At 42.6% G+C, this 22705-nt stretch overlaps 1 protein-coding gene across 2 annotated transcripts; it reads left to right on the top strand.

Moving 5' to 3' along the window:
• Window positions 1-877: 877 nt before the first annotated feature.
• On the top strand, window positions 878-20325 carry dennd1a (DENN/MADD domain containing 1A). 2 transcript variants are annotated; one of them, XM_086171015.1, is made up of 23 exons: window positions 878-1019; window positions 2489-2553; window positions 4117-4160; window positions 4516-4565; window positions 4975-5094; window positions 6082-6151; window positions 6945-7025; window positions 8010-8063; window positions 8509-8619; window positions 8933-9033; window positions 9750-9795; window positions 11776-11877; window positions 12721-12846; window positions 13109-13210; window positions 13294-13381; window positions 13843-13883; window positions 14033-14104; window positions 14199-14255; window positions 14413-14547; window positions 14652-14716; window positions 15019-15156; window positions 16243-16489; window positions 16888-20325. In XM_086171015.1, exons 1-23 carry the CDS (start codon window positions 1003-1005, stop codon window positions 17887-17889), a joined length of 2934 nt encoding a protein of 977 aa, XP_086027141.1. In that variant the 5' UTR covers window positions 878-1002; the 3' UTR covers window positions 17890-20325. The 2 variants fall into 2 exon arrangements, with proteins under 2 accessions (XP_086027141.1, XP_086027142.1); XM_086171016.1 differs by lacking the exon at window positions 15019-15156.
• Window positions 20326-22705: the final 2380 nt, after the last annotated feature.

Raw genomic sequence — 22705 nt, 5'->3', positions numbered from 1 at the left:
ACAAGTCACAGCAAGGAGGCTGTGATTGACAATGAGTAAAGGTTATTACAAAGAATAATCTAGGCCACACAATTTGATCTTGGTTTTTTTTTCCTTTCTGTTCTTTTACGTGCCAAGCTTTTAAATATCTGCTGCATTTGTTGCGATGCCGCGGGGCCCCTATTAAAGAAGTAAAGAGGAATTGCAAGGAGGAACAGTAGTAACACACTGTACAGCACAGCTGGAGCTGTTGGCTTCTGTCTGGATCCCCTTTACCAGTGGTTGGATCTGTCTTTGCTCAGCAGAATCACTGAGTATCTTCAGTTTTTAGTCACAAGCAAGGTGGAAAAACCAATTAAATTCACAATATTTATGGACATTGCTCCTCGGCTCTCGCCCAAAACTTTTCCGTGTTCACAGCTGTTCATCAGGTGCAAACATACCAGTGCAAGCATTAGAGAATGTGGCTTCGTTTTAACTTCGTCTGCTTTCATTTGATGACATTTCTTAAATCTTGCGATGCATTTTCAAAGTAAAAATGTATTTTTGCTTGCATATTAGTAAAGTCAAAATGTGAGAAATTAGAGATAAATCTGAGGAAAATTGGGTAAAAATGTGCCCTAAATACAAAGAGAACATATAGTAATATTCATCAATTCCCACAAACAACTGTAAAAATAAATAAACTTCACAGATCCTCGAAGAATGTGCAGCATTCCTACCAAGCAAAAGCATGAAAAGTAAATAACATTTTGATTCATCATGTGACCCTTGCCTGCGCGGCAGGTATTACGGAAACTGTAGTCTTTAGCACCGCAATGTTCGGTATTTGACAAGGACACTAGCTTCTAAAAATGACTACAATTCCCAGAACTCGTCGCGAGCCTGAGCGTGATCGACGCACACAGACAGATCATGGCGTCGGACATGTCTGTGTGACAGGTTAGCATCAGTAAAGAGCCCCGGACCGACGCGTCTGCTCACAATTATCTGCTACCGGAGACGGGGGGCTGAAAAACAAGGATGGGGTCCCGAATCAAGTAAGAATTGTTGTTTTTTCGCCGGCCGACATGGACAGCGGCGTCTTGCCGCTGTGTTAGCTTCGTTGCAGTGAGTCATCAGGGAAGATACCGTTACATGGCCCAGACTTGTTGCGACACTGCTAAAAACACTGCTGGCACTTTACAACAACAGAGCACCGAAAATGCCTCCACCCCTCCACCCACGGTCGACTCGGAGACTGAATTTAATTTCAAAAATCCCCCCCTAATATAGACGCCTCGAGTTGAAGCAAAGACGACTGTCACTGAGTTCGAAACATTCCAGTAGCCACAGCTGTTGACAGTATTCCTGATGTTAGCATTGACGACTCAATTCACAACACTGACATTTGACTGACAACCGAAAGCAACCCCTCTGCAAATCTTATTGACCTTTTATTACACGAATCAAGTATTATTTACCCTTGTGTAAAAATTAAGTTTTTCCCCACTGGAGACTGTCTGTCTTGCCTGTCATTTCAAAACTGCAAAATGTGCACCGTATTTGCATTTATTTCTCTTTCTTAGTACTATGTCTGGGGTGATTGATGACAGACAGGAAAGGATAAGGCTTTAGAAGAGCTCTTATTTCTTGACACTGCTGATGTAAGCATGTCCTTCGATCATCATGTCAGCGGGTTTGATAAATGAGGTACTTGGGTTTACTTCCCCAATGATAACCCTGTTGTTTGGCAAGAAGCAAACTGTGATTTGCGGGATGTTGGTCGAAAATTTGTTAGACTGTGGCACAGAAATGTTGCAGTAAACCCCCCTCAAAACAAGATAAGAAATTGCTACACAGGAATAGCAAAATGAAATGAGAAAGAAGATGAAAGGGGGGGAAAAAAAAACACTCTTTTGTTGTCAGAAACCATGTTGTGTGTTATTGTATTTATTCATGTTCTGTGTTTCATCTCTGTTATTTTTAACATGAATCTGCTGTCAAAGGGAGGTATGGGTTTGATGATGACTTTTTTGTGATCCTTGATTGTTTAGATTTTTTTTTTTAATCTCCATGGCACCTCTCTTTATCTCTGTCTTGATCTGCATGTTTTGTTTTGGGTGTTTTAATGCCTGTAAGGAATATGTGGCCACATCACAAGACAATAACAACTAAAGCAGTTTGTGGGCCAGTTTGCTAAATAGCGTTAAATAGGAATAAGCTATTTTAATTGGACTCACCGGATCAAATCATATGCATTCTTGTTACTTGCACGGATCTCCATAGGCTTCACTGGTTGAAACACCAAGAAATACAATGTCATGGAAACTAGCCTCTGTGCCCTGGTTGTGAATAACTTGTTAGCTTGTTTATTGACTGATTGATTGAAAGCCTCCGATATACCTGCATTTTGACATTGGCCTGTGCTGATATCGCAGTCTGGGACTGGTTCTCAAACTTGATAAGTGCATATTGTGTTCATAATAAGTTGGCCTATAAAGCATTTATCTGTGTGCTTCTGTTCCAGAGACAGTCCCGAGTCCACTTTTGAGGTCTACATGGAGGTTTCCCATCCAGGCACGCAGAGCTCTGGTGAGCGCCATTCTTTTTCACCCTCCACTGTATGGAATAATGTCCACCTTCAAGACTAGACGGGTCACTTTCCCCTGGGTTTTTTTTTTTTTTTTTTTTTGGTTCGGGAACAGAAGTAAGACACACAATGCTTGGGTCTGGAGTACTAAAAGTATTTATCCAATGACAAAGAGCAAACAGACTGTGCTGCCAAATGTGCATGTTATCTTTATATCTCTTCACCACCTATTCAGACTGACCTCTCTTTGATACAGAAGAATGCGATATCAGCAACAACAGCAGAAAGCAGAAATAACCAGAATGAATTCACCGTTTAATATAAAGTTAAACCTTCTGTTTTTTTTAATTGAACATTTTTCTTTTTTCTTTTCCACCTTGAACTTGAAATTTATTGCAGCGCTAGTCTTTTCACCTCCTCCGGATGCTTTTTACAATGTCTCACCCATTAACACTCATCCACAGACTGTTGGCAAAGGTTGCTTTCCAACACATTTACAAAGTGATGATCCAGCAGCAGGAGCTATTAGGGCCTTGCTTATTTCCTCAAGGACACAATGAACAACACTTTGTGTGTATTTGTGTGTGTGTGTGTGTGTGTGTGTGTGTGTGTGTGTGTGTGTGTGTGTGTGTGTGTGTGTGTGTGTGTGTGTGTTTAAATTTTTGTCATTCCAGGCCTCTGTTGTTCTACTCTGGTTTGAATAAAAGAAATTTACTATGAATGCTATGACAATTTTTTTAAACATATTTGAATTCTTCACAATTTAATAAATGCAATAACTAAAGTGACCAAAACACCACGTTTTTGGATGGTTGCAGTACTTCGATATTATTGCAACGAAAGCTGATTTCATTATTTTATCATGTACAATACGAGAAAGAAACACTTCTTCTTTTCTTTTTGCATAAAAATGGAGCTTTGCCAGTGAATTGTTTTCAGTTACTTTTATATAATTAAAAAAAGAAAGTGATTCACAAAAACTCCTAACTTGAGCTTTGTTGTCAGTTCTTTTTTGTAAATATTTCCCAATTGTATCGAAATTTGGCCGTTGCTTTGGTCTGTCAGAAGAGATTTTGTGCTCTTGAGCATTTTGAGCAGGTGACGACATCGCCTCATTATGCTGAGATGTTCCATGCGTCTGCGTGTATGCGGCACAATTTAATCTTGTTACGTTACGGATTTCCTGTAGTCTTAAGATCTCTAGGTTGTATTTCTAAGAATCTCTTCCTGTTTGATTCTCGCTCTCTGTGGATTTCCTGTTTAGCGTAAACTGGCTGTTTCATTCTGACAGTGGCCTTGATCTACTAAATCCACGAGTGGTCAAAGAGCCGCGATTGCATTTACATTCTGCAAGATTTGAGGTGATAAGAAACCATAAACAACGATCCAATCACAACCGGTCTCTGCAGATTATTTTTGGTGTAAAATCGTCCTGTCTCATTTTTTTTTTTTTTTCACAATAAGTTAAAATTTAACCCACATATTAGGTTCCCCCTTGGTCCGTGCTTCAAAATAAATGTGTATATTTATGGCCTCATCTTATCATATCCTTCCCTTGCTCACAGGACCGCAGATGAGAAGGCAATTCCCAGAAGACTACACAGACCAGGTTTGAGATGATGATATAATACACACTCACCCTCCTCCAACTTCTTTATTAGTTTATTCCCAGACACCTCGTTCTATCCCTCCATTTTTATTTATTATTTTGAATCTACGTCATACACTAATTTAACTAGTTGAAATTACAGTAGCTGTGCTAAGTCCTTACACAGTATATCTCAATTTTTCTTGTAGTCCTGGAGAGTTCCCTTCTTCCTTCATAGATCAAATCCTCCACATGACAACCATTACATCAGCATTTGCGATTCATTGTATCTACAATATACTTTATCACACCCCGAAAATGTTAACGCAAATAAATATCAACATTCGCTCAACTTTTCTCTCCCCGTGTCTCTCAGGAAACGCTTCAGACTGTGCCCAAGTTCTGTTTTCCCTTCCACATGGACAGGTACGCATAAACACACAAATTCATTTGAAAATCATTCACTATTGATAGATCGCACAGAAGTTTTCACAAATAATGCGATGATGGACGTGACTGTCCCATTCTTTCTCCTCGCTATCACCCATATCAAACAAAAAATACCTAAAGTATCTTTACATCAACAAGCTAAAAGTGTTTATGGCTGAATTTGGGTGTTTAAGGTGAACTATAAATTAAAGGCTACATTTGTATAAAACCTGAATCTTAAACAAATGTGATTTAATGCGGCCCAGGATCCCAAGTATAGATGACTCCATTGGACCAACGGTCTTTTGTACAGGTGGTCACATTGAAATGATATCTTTGAAAACAATAAAAATAGTTCAGTTGGCCAGAAATCAGTTCTGGACTCTTAACGTATCTCCTCCTGCAGCCTCACAGTAAACCAGGTGGGCCAGAACTTCACATTTGTGTTGACTGACATCGATAGCAAGCACAGATTTGGCTTCTGCCGTCTTTCCTCGGGTGCACATACCTGCTACTGCATTCTCAGGTGAGTGGTATATTTGTACTGCGTGTGTGTGTGTGTGTGAGTGTGCGCGCGCACGCCAGGACGTAGAGCGTTATTCATACCTTTTCTAAGGTGCTTTTCGGGGGCAGGGGTCGGTCGGTATCAGGTGTTATTTCCTTTGACTCAGGGGAAATTCCACGCAGTGCCGTGTCAACATCGTGGTATTCATTCCTGTCAGCATCCCATATTTGACAGATAAATAGGCCAGTGAAAAAGCATACTTTGTTTTATATTTTCAGGATGGAACGTTAAAATCCACTCAGTGTTGTGGTGCGTTCATACTTTGACTACTACATAACGCAAATAGGAAAGGATTGTATATCAGTGGGGAAAAAAAAATATTGACCAGACGCTTCTTTGTTGCTGTTGATTTTTTTCTCCCCACTGTTTTCTGTACGCGAGTTTATTGAATCCATGAGAATTTGTTGATTTAGGCGCTGGGGGTTGTTGACCAAACAACTACCTGAACATGCACTCGCCAGGTGTTTGGTTGCTATGATATAGAATATCCATGCAAATAAGAAGTGTTGATACCGAAGCTCCCGCTCTAGTCTTTTATACGGATGCAATTAAATCTCAAGTTCACAGAGAGAGGGCAGAGCACGGCTGCAAAAAAAACCAAAACAACACTGTTTATATTTGTACTATCTTATCAGAAAGTAGATACATTTATCTTGTATACAAGTTAATCTTTCATACTAAAGGCTCTATCATGGGGGAGGGGGAGTTACATATTTGTCTTTTTTTGTATGTCATAAATTGTTGACGGCATAGTGATTTTTTTGATTAAAAATGAATAAATATTGTAACCCATCACTTGTCTAGTAGTTGATTTAAAATCTCTGGTTTTCAAGTTTCTGCACTGTGTTTCTAATCAAATCTGTTTTAAATAGAATCAGGTATGACTCACTGTTTGTCCAGACTCTCCATAGATTTCCTTTTTTTTTTTTCTCTTTCTTTTCCACTCAGTTACCTGCCCTGGTTCGAAGTCTTCTATAAGCTGCTTAATATCTTGGCAGATTACACAATCAAAGGTCAGGTAAGTGATTGTCTTGTTGACTGAGATGGTGGACAAACATAGATACGATGCTCGTAATCCTCTTCAGCGCCGAATATTTTTTAGGAATATAAATGGTGAGGTTTTTTTTAACATTTGTGGAAATTGTTTTTTGTAATAGGAATGAAAAAGAACAAAAGGCACACGCTAAGTTCATTTTTTAATTTTTTTCCAAAATGGGATTTTTACACGCGCTGGGTTTAATCACCAATAGCCTAAAAAAAATGAGAGGAACAAAATATATTGCAAAAAAAAATAAAAAAATCACCTCCTGGGGTTGGACCTTGTATAAATAACTTTATTATTCCACTCAAGATATATATATATATATTTTTTACCTTGTGTTGCATTTTGACATCAGAGAGAAGTTTGATTGTAGGTTCTTGGCATTTCTAATTTATTTCCAAAATGGGATCTTTACACACGCTGGGTTTAATCACCAAGAATTGAAAAAAAATTATAGGAATAAAACATAGCACAAAAAAAAAAAAAAAAACACCTCTTGGGGTTGGACCTTGTACAAATAACTTCATCATTCCACTCAGGGGAATTTTTTTTAATCTTTTTACCTTATGTTGCTTTTTGACTTCAGAGAGAAGTTTGTCTGCAGGTCCTTGGCATTTTGCTGGCTGTCAGAAATTTGCCGATTCTTAAATTAGATTGCTGCAATTGTGAATAGTGTTAAACACAGAGGAACAGGTTGTTTATGTAGACGATGAACCCCAAAACTAATTCTGCATTTGTACTCGTGTTTGGCATGGAATAAATGTTTCAGGAAAGCCAGTTGCAAGAGCTTCTGGTGTCCCTACAGACACTTCCCATCCCCGAGCCCGGAGTTCCCGTTCATCTCGGCATGGTGAGTTTGACTTCACCACATCACATCCGGCCAAGCCAGTTCTGGACCCATGATTTGTAGTTTTGCCAAAAACATAATCCCGGTTATTAATCGTTGAATCAGTTTCTTGCTGTTTGCCCAACTTCAGGAAGTCTGGTTGGTTATTCAGCGGTGTGGTAATTATAGATAAAGTATTCAAGAAACAATTAAGTGTCAGGAGATCACATTTACCGACTGTTTTTTTGCGTGAATCTTGCTGACACGGGAAGCCCGAACCAGTCGACACTGATGGAGCGCATTAGGAACACAGAAGACTTCAAACAAATTACTCAAGACGTTGCTGGAGCTCTTTCAAAGTAGCAATACATTAGCTGGTGTTTGGCTGGATCCATAACAGGCTGGCGTTTGGAACAGGAACGCAGCTGAGCGGTTCGGTTTGGCCACATCACATCAGATTTCGATAGTCCTGTTTAAGCTGTATTTTTTTAATTTTACACCTGATGTGACAAATCACGGGAAATTTATGATGATTTTCTTTTCGAACTGTCAGACCCATATTTTAATTTCCATATCGAGCGGGATTTGCTGGCTCCCTATCGATGTGTGGCTACTAAGATACACGCCGCAATCGGGTCCTGCCCCGCAGCTGAAGATGGACCACGATGCTCCCTTTGCATCTGGAAACAGTCATCACGCAGCACTGGCTGGTCTGGCAGCGAGCAGAAGATGCAGCAGTAAAGCCAAGATCTGGGTTTGACCGTAGTGGGCTGCTTCTCCCAACATCTAGCTTTTAGACAGAACAGCAAAAATGCGGCTCTGCCATTTCGTTTGCTGCCCCTGAGAGTAAAGCACTGCTGCAAATTTCAGTCGCAGTGCTTGTTTTTTGTTCATTTGAGATATTTTGCAAGTCATATCAGTTTCATCTTTTTCTCATTATGTCAAAGTATTTGGTTTGTGGTTTAACAACTAAAGCGCACCGACGCGTCCGTATTGTTCTCTCCCCAGCATTCCTTCTTCACTGTGCCTGACATTAGTGAACTCCCCAGTATACCCGAGAATGTGAGTAAGCCCGTTTCCCCGTCTCTTTTTCTCTAAATGTGTCACTTTTAGATAAGAATTAATAAAGTTTGGATAAATACAGTATACTTTATAAATAGTCAAAAGAGGCCGTGTAGCCTGGAGGCAGATAGCTGTGACATCCGTGTGTTTTGATGACGAAGAAGTGGGAAGTGGGGAGGTTAGTTGTGATTTTTTTTTTTTTTTGTTTGTTTGTTTTATTTTTTTTTGGGTACCAAATGTGTGAACACAAAATAGAAAGAAATATACAGCAGGATACAGTTTTAGCCTCTTTGAAAAGGCAACATTTATTTTGGTCTGTAAGATGTTATTGTCAGTTCATCCAAAGATCCTGCAAATACCTGCTTTGTATTTCAACAGCAGTTCATGCCATTTAAGTTTTACCTTCAGCACTAACTTTCTGTCTCTTTTTTTTTTTCCCTTGCAGAGAAACCTAACCGAGTACTTTGTAGCAGTAGATGTCAATAATATGCTTCATCTGTACGCCAGTATGCTTTATGAACGCCGAATCCTCATCTGCTGTAGCAAACTAAGCACTGTGAGTACAATCTTCCTCCTTTTTCAGCTCTGTCCATTTAAAATCTCATTGGACCTCAGCATCTGGCAGAATGCAAGCTATGTGAAAAAATATTTGAGAAAAATTTGACCAACTGTAAATAAAAGTCTGACTTGGTGATAGATGTATTTAAAGACAAAGTAATAGCTTGGCAGAACATATATGATCGAAAATCCTCAGTTGTACCGAGCCTCGAAAAGAATCATGCGCTTCAGCCCTGTCTTTTTTTGTGCGCTGCAGAGGAAGAATTCTTTGTTTTATCATTGAAATAATCGGACATTTTTTTTGCCCGCAGTTAACAGCTTGTGTCCACGGGTCTGCAGCCATGTTATATCCAATGCACTGGCAACATGTTTACATTCCTGTTCTGCCTCACCATCTTTTAGACTACTGCTGGTGAGTATGCTTCTTATTATCCAGACATGGAAATGGTCATTTTTACACAAGCAGAATCTAAAAAGCTCTCTTCAAGCTGCTTTTTTTTTTTTTTTTTTTTTTGCTCGGATTTTTTTTTTTTTTTTCCTAATTCTGAAAGGCTTTCCTCATGCTGTGTGCCGTGAGAAGTTTGTCTCTAAACTGTGCATCCTGGTTCAATAGGGATTCGCAACCATCCAGGTTTGCGGCCCCGATTTTATCCGACACCGATCCGTGCACAATGACGCTGTTGTCCGACAAAAATTCATTCGACACAGTGGACATATTGTTCGACTCACTGATATTGAGGGGTAACTTCCCTCCGCGAGAGGGATTCTTGACTTCTGCTCCTCATCTCATATTGAGCGATGTAGTCACTGTAATTTTCCAAAGTCGGGCTCGAGGCCGAGCCTTATGTGCTATTTCTGGAGTATCAGTTAAAGCAATTTATCATGCAAAACGGGATCCGTTGCGTCGCCAAGTTTGACACCGCACATTCATGCACGTCTAACCTCTCAAAAGATCGGAGAGTAATTTCAGAATTAAAATGTTCTTGCCCGAAGGTCAGTGTTTGCAGCTGTAGAAGATAAAGTGCAATAAAAATTGTCCAGACACAATGTAGAATGTTAATTCGATTTCTGCAATTCAATTTCTGAGGCATTCAAGATCTGATTTTGATTCTTTTTTCATATTTTCAGTGCCCCGATGCCATATCTGATCGGAGTACATTCCAGCCTGATGGAGGTAAAACTGTCTTTTCTAAACGTCTGCAGCCTCTGTTGAAGTTTAACCAAAAAAAAAATAAGATAATGTGATGAAAACTGTCGTCCTTTTTAAAAAAAAATAACAAAGTGTTAACAAAGCCTTAGCTAAAGCTACCGTCGCTAATCAGAAAATACAGAAAGTTTTGCACACGGTTTTATTTCAGTCATTTTTGATGTAGCACTTTCAGAGCGATTTCCGGCTCTGAGTCACACGTTCGACAGCGGCCAAGAACAGTAACAACGTAAGAATGTAAGAAACAAATACAGCGCAGCGGTCGACTGCACATCAGACTCAACTTAGTCTGAAATTAAAAATTTTCATCCAACCTACATCGTGGCGTTCTTGAGTTTTTTTTTTTTTTTTTAGGCCCAAGTATTCCGTTGGCAGGTCTGCAGCAGGTAGTAATTTAAAGGGTGTCAGTGAAAACCGCGGCCGTCCACATGTCACAGCTCCGCCAGTGAGGCGGTCCTGTTTATCACCACGACACGTGCTCAGAAACTCATCCCTGCTCCGCTGCAATCAACCGAGCCGGACTTTGATCCGTATCGCTGGCAGCCACACACATCCCAGAGGGCCACTAACTTCCCTTCGCCTTTTTAAACAAAGTTGGGAATTTTTTTTTTTTTTTTTTTTTTTTCCCCCTTTGATCAAGCGCCTGCTTCCTTTACCCGAATACCCTCGCAAGCCGCCAGAAAAAGAATTTCTGACACCCTTTTTAACAAGATGGAAATAAGCGCTTCTCTCTGGTGATGTGTCAGATGTAAAACGGTTGGTGCGGTGATGCTTTTTGCAGCTGGCTTTCCATTTCCCCCCCCCCCCCTTTTTTTTTTTCTTATTCTTCAAGACGCGCTCACAGCGGTAGGTTTGACCCAAAGAGCAAAATGCAAACCTCAATGCATGTCCCCCTTCCAAGAGGAAAATTGCAAAGACGTACATTGGGTTTAGAAGAGCTGGATCGGAAAGGGAGTATCGCACTGAGCTGTGAGCCCGTCACGGCTCTGCATGTCAGTGACTCCGTGTTGTCAGAAACATCAGCTGGTTCACATTAGACGGTGTAGAGAATTCCTACAAAAGTTCCTTTTGTTTACTTTTCATGCTGAATTCTCTTTCCATATGCCTGCAGGAGCTTCGTACACTTATACCATATTCAGATGTCAGGGAAGGCCTTTGATAGCCTGCCTGGGATTTAGTCAGACGTGAAACGTACTTTAATACATGGAGTATCACCTTCTCAACTGTTAAATTCGATCAGTGCAAGACTTTCCTGCCGGACAAGAGGAGGCCCGTGAAAATGCGGCGAGGCGTCTCGTTAAATCCGCGTTCGCCTTTCGTAGTCTTTTCCTCACCGTCGCCATGATTCACGACAGAAATAGATTTAAAGAGTTCATTTCAAACCCGGGAACGCATACTCGAGTACATGGGTGTGTGCGACTCCTAGGGAAGAAGCGTCTGCCAGCCCGATGTCGTGCGCTGTCCGACAAAATCCCCGCACGGCGTGATTCTAGCCCTCACGATCATCAATCACCAGTCTGAACAAATCTAGGAAAAATAAAGCAGGGACGCAGCACACACACAGACACACTTTATTCAGGTCTTTTTAAGGTCATTTCTCTCACATTTTTTTGTCAAAATAGAGTGAATACTCTGGATCTTGATGCCATCAGAAAAGTCTTGTGTTTTGTTTTTTTTTGTTTTTTTTGCTGTCGACAAACAGCATCGCTTGTGTTCATCCGTTGAGAAGTCAAAGGAGATTTTCATGCCTCCCTGAAACACTCCTTTTGGACTTTGTCGCGTTACAGTAGTTTCCCACACGCCGACAAGCTTTGCAACGCACCAGACGAAGCTCACCGCGGCCTTTTAAACGTGTGCTTCTCATTATCTTTTCAGCTTTTGCATTTTTTCGAGCGCGGCGATTTCCGTGCCCTTCAGTGTGCGCTGTGTTTTTCTCGTCCGTTGCAGAAAGTTCGAGGAATGGCTCTAGATGACGTTGTGGTCCTAAATGTGGACACAAACACGCTTGAAACACCATACGAAGACCTCCAAAGCCTTCCCAATGATGTGGTGAGCTACCGCGACACAGCGCACTAACTGTCAGACGGCTTAAAATATGCAAAAATATGAAGCATAATCATAGTTTGAAGAAAAAAAAAAGGGGGGGGGATATTTTGCTACTGACAGATACCATAATTTCCGTACTATTGCGCGCGCCTGAATATAAGCCGCACCGGCTAAAATTAAAATAAATGAAAAAAAAAAAAATTGTATATATATATATACATACACACACACTAACCTATATATATATAGGTATATGTGTGTGTGTATATATACATACATATATATATGTATGTATGTACATACATACAAACATATACATACATACATTTATGTACATATATGTGTATGTATGTATGCATGTATGTGTAAATATATATATACACACACACATATATGGTTTTTTTTTATATATTTTTCCACATTGTAACTAAATATTTATACAGAAACTTTTTTTTTTACTCTTATTTAAATACATACCGGTAATATCCACATATATGTACTAGAAATGCTTTTTTTTTCCGAACAGTGCCTGTAACACGGCTGATGAAAAAGATTGATAATAAATAACACCAAAAAGTCCATCCATCCATCCATCCCTTTTCCATCCCCGTCTTCTTCAGTGTCGGAATTGAACGTCCTCGGAAGTTCACCATGATTTCATCGGTCCGACGTGACGAGGCTAAATGTTTTGGCGGCACACACGCTTGTGAGCCGCCAAAAAAATCCATAAATTCTTCCCATCATTGTTCAAGCCGCAGTGTTCAAAGCGTGTGAAATAAATAGCAGCTCATAGTCCAGAAATTACACTCTGCGCTTGAAATAACGGGAGCCATTGCCGTCCTGCAGGTTTCATCTCTAAAAAGCCGGTTGAAAAAGGTCTCAACCACGACGGGAGACGGCGTTGCTCGGGCCTTCCTCAAGAGCCAGGCCGCTCTATTCGGCAGCTACAGGAATGCTCTGCAGATCGAGTCGGTCAGTGCACGGATTCCAACCGCATCCTCTCTTTTATTTTCCCTTATCTATTTTTACCGAGCAATCGCGACCCCTGCACATTATTTTTTTGTCTCGTGAGATATTTGAGACTCAAAAATAACAATAAACATCACAGCACAAATATATTTTTAAAATATACCTTTTCCCCAGCTGAGGATTGACTGCACATTTAGCCATGTAAGAGTTTGTTTACGAAGCTCAACTGTGTCGTCCGATACAATGTGACGTCCCGCGTTTTCAGGGCGAGCCGATAACGTTTAGCGAAGAAACGTTTCTGAACCATCGATCGAGCGCCATGAGGCAGTTCCTGCAAAACGCCATCCAGCTGCAGCTTTTCAAACAGGTGAACATTCGTCATACGGAAGTTTTCGGAAAGCCACCCACGCCTCTCGCGTGCTAATACGTTCAGTGGTCCTGTCTGCGCAGTTCATCGACGGACGTCTGGACCTGTTGAACTCGGGAGAGGGTTTCAGCGACATCTTCGAGGAAGAGATCAACATGGGAGAATATGCAGGTCAGTAATGCCATGCTTGATGAAATCTCTCTGTTTATCAGATGGCTGGCCACAGATCCTATAAAGTCATAAAATCTGTGATAAATGATATACACATACATCCAAAAAAAAATCCCTTTTTTTGGCTTTTTTACACCTGACACCATTGCTTTTGTTTGTTTTGTGAATTCAGTTCTGTAGGATGCAATTGCTCTCTCATGCTGAATAACAACTTTTCAACTAATGAATATAAGCTTCGTGCTGCTGTTTAATGGGTGAAGATAATATTTCTTATCACAGTCCCACTGAAGCACAAATCTATGGCTTCACACGATATGGAAAATATTAATGGATCTTAATTTGTAAATATACATTTTTATGTTTCTTTTGTATTAAGACGCAAACTTGTAATATAGTGCTGCCATTACTTGCAAAGCACATCACTTGTTTATGAGCTTGGACTGACGCGATTGTCCCTCCAGGCAGCGATAAGGTGTACCACCAGTGGCTGTTCACTGTGAAGGTGAGTAAATATCTAGTTAAAGGTTCAAAAGTTAAAAACGCCGAGCGGACCTGACGGTCGAGGATGGGTTTCAGCGAAAGCGATCCCGTTACGTTTGGCGACGTCCGCGCCTTAAACTTGTCAAATATTCTGGGAACGTTTCCTGACAGAAAGGTGGCGGGGCGATCTTCAACACTGTGAAGACCAAGGCGAACCCGGCCATGAAGACCGTTTACAAGTTTGTAAGAACGAAACTTGGCTTTCTCAGCTAGGATTTCTCCAAAACAAAGACACGAGAGCGGCTATTTTATGATTTTGTTCTGTGTTGCTGCACAGGCTAAGGACCACGCGAAAATGGGAATCAAGGAAGTCAAGAGCCGGCTTAAGCAGAAGGTACAGAACTTAATAATACAGGAAAAATACGTGTGAATTAAATTCTACGTGCTATCGATTTACACCGTTTTAGTATCCGAACTGCAAAAGTGCGAACAGATTTCGTCGCGCCGAACATCATCACTCCTTACACCCTCCCCGTGTCGCCCCGCCGCAGGAGCACGCCGAGAACGGCTTCTCCACGGGGTCGGCCGTCATCGACGACGACGCCGGCGGCACCGGCGCCGTCAGGAGGGAGGGGCCCCTGCGCACGTGGGACGACTTCCGACCGGTCACCGTGCACTTCGGACAGGTGGGGCGGAGACGAGACGACTCAAAACTGTCGCGTCGCTCGCGTTGTCGACGTTTTTCCTAACAACGCTACTTCCTTCCCCGTACGCACATCCACTTCCTCAGGCTCGCCCGCCGATGCTGTTGAAGAGACCGAGCAGCAACGTGAGTCTGGACAGCAGCGACGACCAGTAAGCCTCCATTTTTTTGCGTTTTTTTTTTTTTTTAGCGGAATGTCGCATTTAGAGACTTAGCAATAACAATGCAGGATCATGAACTTTGTGGAAAACAGTAGCCTAATCTATTTGTGATCGATTCAAGCTGTAGAACAACGTGTTGGAAAAGTCTCTGGGTTGCATTGACTTTAAATCTGCTACTTGGATTGGTTCAACCTGAAGACAGATATTGATAAATTACTAACTCCTCCCCTTTCTTTTCCTCCTTTTTTAATAAAACTCCCGGCTATGCGTTTCTTCTTCCCTTCTCGCCAAAGCTCTATCCGTCCCACTCGACACTACACGGTCTTTCTCTCCGAGGATTCCTCCGGAGACGAGCTCCAGTACAGCAACGACTCCATCTCCGGATTTCCCGACAGCTTTTTCTTCTCCGTCCCGTTCGAGTGGACGCCTCTGTACGCAAACTCTCCGCTCCGCTTTCGCAACACTGACTCATTAATACGCTTTTCATCTTTTCCCTCGGATGGCGTTCACACTGGGCGTGTTTTCCTGTTCCAACACTGAGTAGGGAAAATCAGGTTTATTACGCACAACGGCACAACGGGGAGGTTAGCGTTTTTTAACCAAACGCGGTCGCTCAGAAGCGCCGCAGGAAAGTATAAATCGTCCAGATTTAATTTGAAGTTGTGAAGTTTAAACCAAGTCACATCAGTTTGCCACATTATTCTGTGTTTACAACAAACAGAGCAAACCTTTGACCTCACTTTTAACTTGTGTAAACCTTGGCAAATTCAAATTCTTGTCAGATTCAAATTTGTCTGCTTAAAAAATAAAATAAAAATTAAAAAAAAAAGCCAAGTAAACGGCTTATGGATATATATTTTCATTTTGAAATCGGGGCTGGGGTATTAATCAAATATATATCAACACTAACATTTGGAATAACTAAATTTATATAAATAAATATATAAATAAATATAATATAATATAAATGTAATAAGTATAATAAATAAATATAATATAAATAAATTAAAATAAATAAATTAAATAAATGCAATTGAATAAATTAAATAAATAAATTTGGAATAAATTATCTCTTATCGTATCATCTAATTTAATCTATTTTTATTGTATTTTGTTTTCTTTCACTTGATTTTCTTTTATATGATTACATTTAATCCAATTGTTATCTATATCAATAGATATCTATCCGCTCTACTCGGCTAATGTTCGAATCCGAATACTTTTTCGGATTTTGCAGAATTCATTTTCGGAATTTGTTCAAATGCCGCCCGGTAGGATCGGCCAGCGCGCAAATTATCGCCACGCCGCAGCCGATCGCCGCCGAATATTCTCGCTTTCACAAACCTAATAATAAAACGTATGGAAATATAGTTCATTCCATCCGTATTTGATTGGGCCGACAACCCACAGAGACCCATCAGGGGGGACGGATGAGACGACGGGTTTTGCATGTAAGAAAGAGCCACAAACGGATACATGACGTCGTTTTTTTAGTGTTATTGGTCCTGTGCCCGCAGGCCCCAGCCCTACCGCTCCCTGAAGGAGGTGGAATTGATCGAAGGGGACGATCCCTGCTTCGGGGCAGAAAGTCACACCGCCCCCCCGAGCCCGGTGACGGAGAAATTTTCCAACGTCAGCCTCCTGGGCGACATCTTTGGCTGCCAGGACGAGCCCGACAGCCAGCCGATCGCGCTGGCCAAAAGCCTGGAGGACCTGAGGACTCCGAAAGACTCGGAGGAGCTGGAAGCCAAATTCACCTACCAGGTGGGAGATCGTGTCATTCGAAGTTGCGTTGTTTCCGAGCGGATCGTGCAGGTTTGCATTCACATTCGAATTCTTTTTCCAACAACAAATGGCGACCCACTTCACTTATAATATAAATCGACTTACAAAGAATTTGACCGCAAGTGTTTTCCCTAAAACGGTTTGGCTCAGATTTTGCGTTATGGGAGCCTGCCGGTATTTTGCAGTCGTGACAGGAATAGGAGCGGACGTGAATGTTCTCGGTGGTGTGAATTAATCCCGAGGGGAATCTATCACCAAACCATTCCACCAGAAGTTTTACCCGACCTTGAAAATATCGCTTTTACCGTCTCGGCTCCCGTGAATTCGGTATCTCCGCCGGCAGTTAGCCAGCGCTCAATGACATGTTGTTTTTCCAGCGAATGGACCTGAACGCCAGCGAACATTCGCGGACGCTTCCCGGCCTGAAGCTCTCCAACCCGTACAACAAGCTGTGGAGCAAAGAACGGGAAGAAAAAGACTTGTCGGTTTGCGCGCCCCCGTCCTGCGGCAGGCCACCGTCCGTCCAGGTCCCTTTGCACACCGAGGCCCAGTCCCCGTGTCGCGGGAGTCTCGGCCCCGGCCCGGAGATCCCCTCGGACCCTTCCCTCCCCGGGAACATCACGATCCCGCGTCCTCACGGGAGGAAGACCCCCGAGATCGGGACGGTCCTCGCGCCCGGCCTCGTCGCCCAGTCGTGCTGCAAAGCGTCCGAGGGAAGGACTACACCCGGGGGTCAGGAGTTCAGGCAGGCCCTGAGTATGACCACCGACGGAGACCTGCTGAGGCCTTCGAAGTCCGAAGAGGAGAGCGTGGATCTGATAAGCCTGTTAGATCCCCTCAAAAGCCCCGCGCAGACCGGCTCCGCGCCGGGAAACGGCCGAGGGGATCTCGCTCCGTCGTCATCTTCCTGCAAACCGGCACTTCCGCCCAGACCTCACCCGCAGGGTTTGCCTCCGTTCCCCCAACAACCTCACATGTCCCTAAACCCCTTCGCCCAGTCTCTCCGCCACACGGCCCCCCAGATGCAGTACTCACCCACCGTGAGCGGGAATCCCTTCGGCGCGGTCTACAGACCTTCGTCCGGCTCTTACCTTCACACCCCGACCCGGCCTTTCTCCACGATACCGGGACTTTACAGACACTCGCCGGGCGGTTCGGCTCTGCCGCCCGGCTACGGGCCGCTCCACCCGCCCTTCCCTTCCTCAGTTACCTCCATGCCGCCTTCCTCGGCCAGCAATCACACCCTCTCCGGTCCGGCGGAGGCGGAGGAGCAGAAGACTCAGGATCCTTTCGGGGACCTGCTGACTTTGGTCAAGCCGGGTTCGCATCCAAAAAAGAAGGTGGAAGACCTCCGGAGGAGGTGGGAAACATTTGACTAAAAATCTTTGGAAATGCACTAAGTTTACCCCGTTCCGTCTCTTAACCCCCCCCCCCCACCCCCCCACCCCCGGACCGCGCCCGACTCCTGCATCTGAACCATCCGTCGAAGTTCCTGTTCCGCCAAGCTTCCCCTTCTGACACGCAACCGTGCGGAAATAGTAACCGAAAGGGAAATCACGTAAAAGATCGACGATGACTGAAATCTGTCGGAACGTTCGCTTTTGAGCACCGAAATCAGCACGTGCGAGATTTCTAGACGTTGTCCGATCGCTACGAAGCTAGGACGCATAAGGGTTTATCAGAGGCATTTTTTTTGTTTTTTTTTTTTTTCCTTTTAAACGTTACTGCCGATTTGAGTAGCCGCCTTGACACTGGAAACGACAACGGCGACCGAACGCCACCCGCCCGCTGTCGGAAAGCATCGAAACTCAAGCTGGAACCCGATATTTTTATCCTCGTGATTTTTCCGTTATCATAGCACTCTTCGGGTTCCGCGGACGGTCGACAGCTTTTAAAAATCATTTATAATATTCAGCCTGTTAAAAAAAAAAAAAAAAAAAAAAAAAAAAATTCATTGCTTGTGTGTGTTTCTAAGTGACCAGGGAGTGATAACGCGTCTGAAATCCATTTATTTAAAAAAAACAAACAGCCCTTCCCTCGCCACAGTGCGTTCGGCCGTTGTGTAAATACACACCAGTTCTTTTTTTCCGTGATATCTCTGAATACGGCGTCACTTTATGCGTATCTCCGGGAACTATTCGACAAAGTTCTCGCCGATATCTCCGTCATCCGCAGCTTTCGATCAAACCATCTCCATCGTCGATTATATCGAGATCAAATTTGTTATGAACCTATTCAGGTTTAACAAACTGGTCTCAATCCACCTGGTTGGGATTTAGTTTCGGTTCACCAAACACAGAAAAGGCCTCGCTTTGTGACGTTCAGGTGCCAACACTGACCCGATTTGGAACCGGTTCTTCTTCGCAACCCGACCCCTGACCCCTGACCCCCGACCCCCGACCCCCCCGCCGTGCCAACTGCCGTTAAATGCCAGGACGCGAGCGCTCAGTATATCCATTTGAAGCTCCTGTTTTTTTCCCGCAGTATCTCCGATGAGTAGCTTGTAATATTCCCGTTGTCGAACCGGCATTATGGTGGCGTTGCTGCAAAAGTGCGGTGCAACTCGCACTCTTGATTCTTTTCACCTCTCGGTGTTTTTTTTTTTTTTTTTTTTTTTTTTTTAGTAACTTCGTGCACTTGTTTTTTTTTTTTTTTTCCCAATCGAATCTCATTGTGGTTCACTGACATTTGAAAATATGCTGCCTCTTCCTGTTTTTATACATATTTAAAAAAAAAAAAAAACACACACACACACACACACACAAGCCAACAAGAGACTATTTACTCTAAACTTATATCTGTCAAATTAAGTAGATGGGGGAAATTATCGTATATTCTGTTGTTTTAAATTGTTCTTTGCCGATACTGCTGCTGATACTCGCACTCTTGATTCTTTTCATCTATGCCTTTCTTTATGTCCGATGACGGTGTTCGGCTAACGGCTGCTTACACATTGTGATGTCAAGTGTGTGTGTGAGGTGTGTGTGTGTGTGTGTGTGTGTTGAGAGCAGATAAAAACATCATTCACGATTTTGACTCAGACAACGGAAAAAAATGTGCGGATCTTGGTTATCAGCTTGCTACGCTTTCTGAGAAATTCCCTGGTTGTGCGTCCCTGGGTTGCTGCACAGCCCTGGATGCTGGTGTGTGTGTGTGTGTGTGTGTGAGTGGAGATGACACTGATCTGAGACCAGTTAAAGAGCGAGCCCTGCTCCGTTCTACAGGCAGAGCCTGGAGCATAGCGACAACCCCGAGTAAAAGACCTTCTTCTTTAATTTTATTTCTCTCGTGCCACCATCACTGTTCAGTCCTCTGGACCGTTGCATTATAAATGAAAGACATGCTGCTTTATGGTATTTTTACCTTTTATTTTTCTTTTTGTGAATTCCTGACCAACACACCAGAATGTTCACTGTAGTAGAGGAATCAATATTGAAATATTAAAACAATCAGCTGTGCACCATTTTGTCTGAATTTATGAGATACTAGTAATTACTTCCTACTGTTAAGCGTCTTTTTGCTGCAGGGGTGTCATTTAATTTCACATTTTTTTCCCCACTCGAAATCTGTGTTATAAGTACTTTTCAAGAATATATTGTCATTAAGAAAAAAAAAAAGCGAGGTAATGTTTTTTCTGGATCGACAGCTTTCGTACAAAGAATAAAAGAAACGACCGCCGAGTTCAGTTCGAAAGGGATTCTCCCATTCGAACGGATTTTTTTGCATCTCATCTCCGCCTAACCTTTTGTCACTGTTCACTTTTTTCAATGTAATGCTTCAGCTGTGAGCCAAATAAAGAAAATGACCAGAAGCGATACAGACTTTTTAAGAAACTCTTATCTTAACGCGCAGCTCCGTAACGCTCCGGTATTTGATTTTTCAGTCCGCGGTTCACCACATCGTTTTTCCTCAGCTCTGTTCCAGAGCCCTCCCTGATACATTTCACTATTAATACGCATAAACTGGAAAGGAGACTCCAAATTGAGCTCTAATGCAAGTTTTGTAAATGACCCAAATAATCACCTAGGATAACAAAAGTAGAACGGTATACACAGGAAGCGATAACATACTAATCTGGGAGTAATCAGATTACTCAGGTGATCCAAGAAGAATCCAAATCCAGCTTTACTGACCACGTATTTTCATACACATGAGGAAAAAGGCAGCGGTTGACTGTTTCACACGCCAACAACGACCGTGTGGAAAAACAAAACAGAATGCGACGATGATCAGGGGGAGCACAGGTCTGCCGTGACGTTTATCGCCCAATTCCTCGCTCTGCAAGAGTTTACGGTAGCTCCTGGATAAAACTGGTTTGGCAGATTCTTTGCGCAGTCCTGATGGTCCCATCCAGGCGGCCAAAAGGAACCGGATGATCACCGAGGACAACTTATTTTTATTAGCCCCGAATCCCAATCGCGCCGAGAAAAATTAAGTTAAAAACGCTCGTGAGGCGACGAGGGGCCGACCAACGGGCATCGGTGACCATCATCGCGCACGGTTGGGAAAACCAAACAAAGGCAGGAAATAGAGCAGAACATGACTCAGGGAGGACAAAGCAAAACGGGAAATTGCAAAGGGCTCCGAAAAAAACAAAAAAAAACAAAAAAAAACAAGAATGACGATTATTGAAAAAGCCGAAAGGATGGCACGCGGAGAAAGTTGAAACGCAACTGGTTGAGAATGTCAACCACAAAGCCACAGAGGACGCTCCAGGAAAATACATAGGAAATAAAACAGGGAACTCACTTAAGCAGAATGTACCGAACACTGAATGTAACACCAAAAGTCTAAAACTGGGATTATTACAATTTAATACTGAATTGTAATATCACGCGGGGCGCCATGTGCTGTTAGTCAAACGCGTCTGGAAATGATTTTCTTCAAACCGAACGGACGGAGGGAACTGTAGTTCATTCGTCATTTTACTTTATTGGTTTATTAATTACACAAAACATAAAAAAAGATCCTGGATATTTTACATCACAGTGACAAACATGCATGAATTTTATATAATCCACCGCATGCTAATTCCGTACATCACATTTAGACTTCAACTCTTGACTTTTCAACTGGAAGACGAGCCTTTTTATTTAATTCCTTCTTTATTTTGGTAATTAATCCTTCTTTGGCGTCACAGTGGCCACCCTTCACGGGTTATAAACAACAACAACAAACTTGACGATGCTTTTTGAAATGGCAAGATGCGCTAAAAGCGCATTTGAAAATGCACACAGTTGCCAACATCAGATCGGTGATTTAAACATAAAGATTTTACTTTTTATGTGAAGCCCAGCGTGAAATCATGAGGATTTTGCACTCGAGGGAAAATCGCCGGTTATGCTTTGTCGTAAAAAAAGAATAAGAATGTTATAAATCTAAAATTAACCTCGCAGTTTCACCGCGGGTGTCTGGCGAGCGGTCGTCCCGGCCGGCCTCGGTGACTCACCCCGCGAGATGACCGAGTGCCAAAAGCCCCGTCATCGAAAGTTTTGCTCGGGCTGTTTTTATCATTCGGCGCATGACCGTCTCGATTTTTGATAGAATTAACTGGAGAAAATAAAACCTCACGTGGTAGATGCGAGCGGTAGAACTAACCGATCGAATTGGGGTTCCCATAATGTTCCCCCGTCGCTCACAAACCGACCGAATGATCTCAGCGGGTTCATATTTTGCTTTTGTTTTGGTTTTTAGTCATGCGGCTATTACGACTGCAACGTCTCTCCCTCGCAGCGGGGATTTTTGAACCGACGTGTTTCCTCAAACTCGAAAGTCTCCTCCCCGTCTTCAATAATTCATCCCGATAAGCTACAACAAGGGAATACAAACCCCTCTCCCGGAATAGCCTGTGTGAGAGACATACTTCCACGCCGATGTCCATTTATCATTCGCAAAACCGGAAAACAATCCATAAAGTCCATCGTGATCCGTATAACATTCGGCGCTCCGCAAACAGTTATGTTTATATATATTTACACCGGGGAAATGAGTTACTTGCATGCACGCATTACTCGCTTTATAAATGTTTATGCATTTTGCCGGCCTGTTTGTTGATGTGAAACGCACGCAGATCGCTTCCTTTGCATTTCTGAGCGACGGGACATTTATAACCTCCGCAGCTAGTAAATATGAATCTGTTGATTTTTATTTTTTTTTTCCTACTCTGATAATCATTTATTTAAAATAATTGCTGAA

This window comes from Fistularia commersonii, chromosome 23 (genome assembly GCF_037954325.1).
Source record: "Fistularia commersonii isolate RoL2024-O1a breed Wild chromosome 23, RoL_Fcom_v1.0, whole genome shotgun sequence".
Taxonomy (NCBI): Eukaryota; Metazoa; Chordata; class Actinopteri; order Syngnathiformes; family Fistulariidae; genus Fistularia; species Fistularia commersonii.
Note: the sequence above shows the minus strand (reverse complement) of the source record. Positions and strands in the feature narration are given on the sequence as shown.